The 7,500-nt window shown below is 32.9% G+C and overlaps 1 protein-coding gene across 6 annotated transcripts in view; it reads left to right on the forward strand.

Annotated features, from left to right (window-relative positions):
• The window catches only part of LOC106877374 (inositol 1,4,5-trisphosphate-gated calcium channel ITPR2), a 176,214-nt gene that overhangs the window by 132,840 nt on the left and 35,874 nt on the right, over positions 1 to 7,500 (forward strand). For 4 of the 6 annotated variants that reach the window (XR_016238656.1, XR_016238655.1, XM_089343469.1 and 1 more), the window contains exons 46-47: positions 430 to 586; positions 5,318 to 5,347. Coding sequence is in view for 4 of the 6 variants with exons in the window: in XM_089343469.1 (XP_089199595.1) it covers positions 430 to 586; positions 5,318 to 5,347 (187 nt within the window). In the remaining 2 variants the exon portion in view is untranslated. The remainder of the gene's footprint in view (positions 1 to 429; positions 587 to 5,317; positions 5,348 to 7,500) is intronic. The other 2 variants (XM_089343468.1, XM_089343470.1) reach the window with 1 other exon arrangement.

Genomic DNA, 7,500 nt, shown 5'->3' on the forward strand with positions numbered 1-7,500 from the left:
ATATATACACACACATATATAAATATATATATATACATATATATATATATATATATATATATATATATATATATATATATATATATATATATATATATATATATACATATATATATATATACATATATATATATATGTACACACACATTTATATATATATACGACGGGCTTCTTTCAGTTTCGTCGACCAAATCCACTCACAAGACTATAGTTAAAGACACTTGCCCAAGGTGTCACGCAGTGGGACAGAACCCAAAACCACGTGGTTAGGAAGCAAGCATCTTACCACATAGCCACGCCTGCGCCTATCACTGATGTTTTTTTTTTCTTTAAATTTCTTCCAATTTTTCCTTTTTATATTTTTTCTTCTTTCTTTTTTATTTTTTACTTTTTTATCCCCCACCTCAATTTTATTTCATTTGATTTCAGGCAACTTAAGATAATTTCCGACACTCAACGACTCTATGACAAAGCCGGTGCTATGGACAAATGCTTACCTCACCTAGCCTCCAGGAACGATAATATTGCAAAAGAAGTGTTGGGTTTCCTCTGTATTATGCTTTTTAATGCTAACCAGACTGTGCAAGTAAGAAACAAACCAAATTATTCAAATCTATATTTTTCCCTAAATTCTACGTTTATATATATATATAATTAAGGGATCAGCAAAATATTTGCTTTACCATATACCGAAGTTCAGAAAAATAGCAGCTAAAAAAGCTAGCTGCTATTTTTCTGAACTTCGGTATGTGGTAAAGCAAATATTTTGCTGATCCCTTAATTATATTTATAAATATATGAACTTTTTTTGAATAAGTTCTCCACCAATAATGGTGCTTTCATACCGTTGGGCTTGGTAAAAATTATTAATTATTAATTGATTTATTAATTAATAAATTGATAATTCCTTTACCCTTTTAATTTGTAATAATATATATATATATATATATATATATATATATATATATATATATATATATATATATATATATATATATATATATATATATATATATATATATGCGAGTAAAAATAAATACAAAAAAGGTGGTTTTTTTGTATGATTGTGTATAGAGGAATATATTATTTTGTTTAAAAGAGTTTTATATATATATATATATATATATATATATATATATATATATATATATATATATATATATATATGTATATATATATATATATATTCTTTGTAGTACAGATTGTTTGCCAACATAACATGGCAGTCCTGGTTTAGGACGAATGTTGTTGTAATTTAGCCCCAGGAGACATCGTCTCCAGCTGGCTATACGACACGATCTGTGTCCTTATATTTTCGAACAAGGGAATCTAGCACCCCCACTCAGCTCAAAACGAATATCTGTGTATCGCAATTTCTGGGTTATTTCTCTTCTTCAGCACAGAATAACTGCTCGGCTTGAGGTGGCGCTGCCAAATTTCTGTTCGAAATATATAGTTTTCAAAGTGACAACTAGTCACTGATTTATAAATTAGAAAATTACTATTTTTAAATCTCACAACGTGAGATATTAGCCCTAAACCAGTTATGCCATGTCATGTTAGCAAACAATCTTTACTACAAACTACCGTTGCTGAATATCTCACGTTGTGAGATTTTAAAATAATAATTTTCTAATTTTTTTCTTTGTTATATCCTTCTTGACGTTACTTTCCCCCTTCGACCTATGTAACATTTCTGTGTGTTGGGATTCATCATTTAATGCTGTCCTCAATGCCTTGGCCCCTTATGACCAATAAAAAATTCATTATCCTCATCATCATCATCATCATCCTCATACGTTTAGTGGTCAAGGTAATCCTGGATCCGTGGAGCTCCCTGATCAGCCCTAGCTGGAGTTTCTCTCGTATCAGTAACAGCTACTTTTATAATGTGTACTTTCATCGTATTTCACAGTTTTTTTCCCCATTTCTTTCTCTCCATCGTTTTTGTAAATTTCCATACCAATTGTTGTCTGTCTTTGTAACGTTCCCATCATTTAAGCCCCTGTGTCTAATAAAAGAAATTATTATCATTATCATTATTAATATTATTATTATTATTATTTTATGTTTGACTTTTGTTTTGCATTTGTACAAGTTGGAGACAGATAATACTTTCCTTGTTATTATTATTATTATTATTATTATTATTATTATTATTATTATTATCATTATTATTATTATCATTAAGGTGATGAGCTGGTAGAATCGTTAGCGCGTCGAACGAAATGCTTAACGGCAGTTCTTCGTGTTTTACGTGATGAGTTCAAATTCCGCCGAGGTCAACTTTGCCTTTCATCCTTTCGGAGTCGAGAAAATAAGTACCAGTTGATCACTGGGGTCGATGTAATCGACCAAGCCCCCACCACTAAAATTTCAGGCCTTTTGCCTATTGTAGAAAAAAGTAGTAGTAGTAGTAGTAGTAGTAGTAGTAGTAGTAGTAGTAGTAGTAGCAGCAGCAGCAGTAGCAGCGTGTCTTAACTGGTGTATATGAAACTCTTCCTATGACACTAATAAGTTGAGGCGTCTTGTCCCTGGGTGTGTACATAGCCCCGGAGTGGATTCAAACTTAGTTAATGTCACTATGACTTCGTTTGTGTAAGGGAACTCTTATGAGTTCTGCTCCAGACTGGTACACAACCATGCGTATAAACACCTGATGATGGCAGAAAATCACGCCTGTCGAAATGTAATGATGTAAATATTATTGACATACACTGTAAAGGTGATAGGTTCTAATCCAGCCTGGCACGGTGTATACATCCAGGAATAAGACACCTGATGACAATCCGGAATCAAACCTCATTGAAATATAGTGCAGGTATTAATATTATAAATATATACAGTAAAGATGATTAGTTCTTAAACAATTTTCACAACCAGGAATTAGATGATGATTAGAGATCAAAGTAACCGATCGGAACCTAGAACAGGTGTAAATATTGTTCATATATATTCTAACGATGACTAGTTGAATGCAGCGTTGTATTACGTATACGTCCAGAAATAACACATTTGTTAAGGATCAGAGATCAAATGCATAAAAATTTTGTATAGAAGGAAATATTACAATAGGAACATTAGACCAGTTCAAATATGTTTCAGCGATGTTTGAACCCGTGAACGGCTTTTCACTGCAGTTTGTCGAGGGGAAACAAATTCCCGCTTAAGACGAAAAGGTCTCAAAAACACCGTAGTTTGCTCAGACTATCCTCTATTTGGCTGGTGGATGCATTTCGAACTACTCAGTTCTCTTCAGTACCAGATACCAAGAGAGGCAACTCTGAGCTAATATTTTTTCCCAGTGGCAATCTATACATATATATATATATATATATATATATATATATATATATATATATATATATATATATATATATATATACATATATATATATATATATATATACATATATTCATCTGGAATAAATGATGGCTTTTTTCCTTTATGAGGTTTTTTCACGCTAGCTACTTGATAAATTCTTGTAAAAGAATTCGTCCTATTATTGAGTTTACATATATATATATTAAACTGATAAGAATAGATATTAGACCTTGATCTTAGCCATAAGACTATATATATATATATATATATATATATATATATATATATATATATATATATATACATATATATATACATATATATATATATATATATATATATATATATATATATATATATATATATATATATTTATGCGTGAGTAGGTGTGTGAAGTAGTTTGGTTGTTCGTTCATCTTTATTTTACTGAGTGTAATTTTTTTTTTTGTTTTCTCATGCTTCTAGTAAGGTTTCTTATACTGTTTTGATTTTTATTAAAATGTTGTTATTATTGTTGTTGTTTTAGCTGGGTTTTTTTATTTTAGTTGTTGTTATTGTTACGAATATGAGCATGGCCGTGTGGTGAAAGTAGTTCACTTCATAACAGTGGGACTTCGCGTTCGATATCCCACAGCGCTGCGATAAATTAAGTACTAGTTGCGTACTGGGGTCGATCTAATCGACTGCCCCACCTCCCCAAAAATTTCGGGCCTTGTGCCTAAGGTAGAAAAGAATATTTATTCCGATAAGGAAGGATAGAAAAAATCCTCCTACCCACTCCCCACCCATCAGATTTTCTGTTTCGTTATATCTTCATGGAGAGCTTTGACAATTCTCATGAAAGAAACACAGCACCCGAAGAGTTCAAGAGCCTTCCGCAGTGTGTCACGTGGTACAAAAGCGAAAGCTTTACGATAAAAGAAAATTACGTATAGAAAACTGCGTAGTTCCAGACACTTCTCTGAGATCTGTCGAAAGGGGAGAGAAAAATCATATTAACCTATCAGTGTTGCAGATTTAATCTCATTTTGGATTTCCAGAAGAATTCGTTCTGCAATGGGAACCAGTCAGTCTATCAAACGCAACTTTACGCGATTTTTTTTCCAGCAATAGAGGAAAGAAAGAGATGCCCTGATAGTTTCCACTCTGTATAGTTCTTTTCTTGCGAAAATTGTTAAAAATAATAATTTTTTTTTTAATATGCAAGAACTTTGCCTTCTTCTCAGAAACAGATGACGGGATAAATACTTTTAGCTTAAGTCCACTGGAATTTCATCCAATCCAGCAGATTTCCATTTTTTAAAGATTTTCACTCAGCATAGGTTGTTGGTTGTTATATAATGTGTGTGTGTGTGTGTGTGCGTAAATGTACAATCATACAGCTATATACATATATTCACATACATATGTACATAAAAACATATAAACGTATGTTTTAGAAGCGTTGAGACGTATTGAAAGATACGTAAAAGGAAATAATTTTATTCTCAAACGCAGGATAATGCTAATAATATAGCATGAACATACCAATTCGTATGGTATGGTGTATGTATGACGTGGTTATGGCTTTCAACCCTCTCGTTTATTTGTCAGTGATTCCTGCAATAATTATTCAGAAGTTCCTGGAGGCGCAGACAGAAGCATATTCTTTAGATTTCAGCAGAGAACGCTGAAGAATAAGCACATGACTTCATATTTAAGAAATTCCGAGTAATGACCGAAGCATTCAGTGACAAATAAACTAGTAAAATATTATATACTCTAGATAACGTACTGAGTGCGCTTTTCTTTCTACACTTATATGCGCGTGGCGTGTATATGTGCGTGGGCGTGCGTATGAATCTGCGTGAATCTAATAATAAAGTAAGCAGCTTCATATTGCCTCCTCCTGCTCTTCCTCCTACCACTCCTCCGATTAGCCGAGAGAAAAAGGGACAATTCCGTTCTATACAAGATATGTGTTTATGGTTCTTCTCTTTCTGGATTTCTTAGGATGGGGAAGTGAAAGTTCATTTCTTTCAGGTAAGGGCCACCGTTTGATACAGTTTCCCATTACTACCACTACTACCAAAGAACGTTGTCTCATTTCCTAATCCTGCATGGATAATCCCATAATCCAAACCCTCGCTTACATATAACTACACACACACTAACACACACACACATATATATATATATATATATATATATATACGAGAGGGAGGAGTTTTAACAATTGCTGTATTAGTCTAACACTTAAAAAGAAGGAAACAAGTCCTAACGTTTCGGATGCTAGTCCTTCATCAGAAAAAAAATGATCGGAAAAAGGCAAAAAGATAAAATGCAGTTGAAAAAATATAGATAATAGTGCAAAGGTGTTGCAGTGCACCTGGAATATTAAGCATCAATAATAAGATATTTGAAGTGTTATTTCAGAAATAATCTTATAATAAAAAAAACACAAATCTTTAAATACAGCTACCCAGGGTTTCCTGATCGAAATAATAATTTATTCCGCCATTTATCAAGCTGAGCATATATGTATATATCCGTATATGTATATGTTTACACACACACACACACACACACACACACACACACACACACATACACACACATGCATATGTTAACCATCAGTAGCAATACATTTTTCGTACTTAACCCCAATATAACTCTTTACTAAAATACTAAATTGTATTAACACCTTTCATATTTGTTTCCCTATCGTTTCGTAAGATGGATTGAACTTTCAACGTGTTCATGTACTTTACTTTTCATGTTTTAAACTTAAAAGCAAGCTCGTAAGAATAATCGCATTAATCCTCCTAATTACGTTTCTGTATGCCCAAAGGATCATTACCTAACCCCTAATATTGATATAAGTCCTTCAAAGGGATAAGTGATATCACAGTAATTACGAAAGCAGAGATTTTTAATTCTTACTCTGCAAAAAGTAAGCTGTCCCCGATGGTTGTCTGGTCCTCATCGAGTTTGTTTCTCAGTCACCTTCAAACTGGTTTTTGTAATTGTCACGTGATTGCTTCTTGACTGTTTACACACTTGCTACAGGCCTCCGTGTTGATTGTTCGTGTAGTTACCACATGATTGCTAGCTATTGTTTGTATAATTGCCACATGGTTACTAATTGATCATTGATTGTTTATAAAATTGCTACATTATTGTTTCTTGATTGTTTACATAATTTCTACATGTTTATATAATTGCCACATGGTTGCTACCTGATTGTTGATATAATTGCCACATGGTTGCCAACTGGTTGTCAACATAATCACTGCATGTTTGCTAGTTACTTTCGCATAAGCTTTCCACGTGATTGCAAAGTGATTGCTTAAAAATTGTCACATATCCGCCGGTTGATTGTTTGTGTAAGAGCTACATGGTTACCAGTTGCTTGTTTACATACTTGCCACATGATTGCTAGCCGGTTATTTAAATAATTGCTGCATGTTTGCTAATTCATTGCTTATCTAATTGCCACATGGTTCGTAATTGATGGCTTATATAATTGCCACATGATCGCTCGTATATGATCACTGCGATACAGTAGTTTTATTTGATTGCTTGTTCAGTTTGCCACATGAATGCTGGTTTTAATTTTTGTCCACAAAATTGCTACATGTGTTTTTGTTTGCTGTTTACATAATTGCTTCAGGATTACATATCGATTGCTTATCGATTTCTGCTCAAATGTTTACATAATTGGCAAACAATTGCTTGTTCATTGTTTCTATAAATTACATGATTGTCGATGATTGCTTAAATAATTGATGGTCATTGCTTGATTTCTTACATAACTGCCGCATGATGGCTACTTGATTGCTCACAAAATTGCCACATGGTTCTTAGCTGATTGTTTACATAATTGCTACATGATTGCTTGTTGATTACTTATATAATTTCCGCTTGATTGCTAGCTAATTGCTTATATAATTGCCTCATTGTGGCCTGTTGATTGCCCACATAATTATTACATGGCTGCCAGCTAGTTGCCTTACATAAAATTACCACAGGAATGATCATTGATTGGTTACATGCTTTCCACGTGATTACTATGATTGCCTATATAACTGCCACATGGCTAATTAGTCGAACGCATATACGATTGCAGATTATTTTCTTTTTTATTTTTATGAAATTGCTTTAAGCTTCTTAATTATTGATTGCTAATTCATACA

This window comes from Octopus bimaculoides, chromosome 27 (genome assembly GCF_046866305.1).
Source record: "Octopus bimaculoides isolate indiv1 chromosome 27, ASM4686630v1, whole genome shotgun sequence".
NCBI classification, from domain to species: Eukaryota; Metazoa; Mollusca; class Cephalopoda; order Octopoda; family Octopodidae; genus Octopus; species Octopus bimaculoides.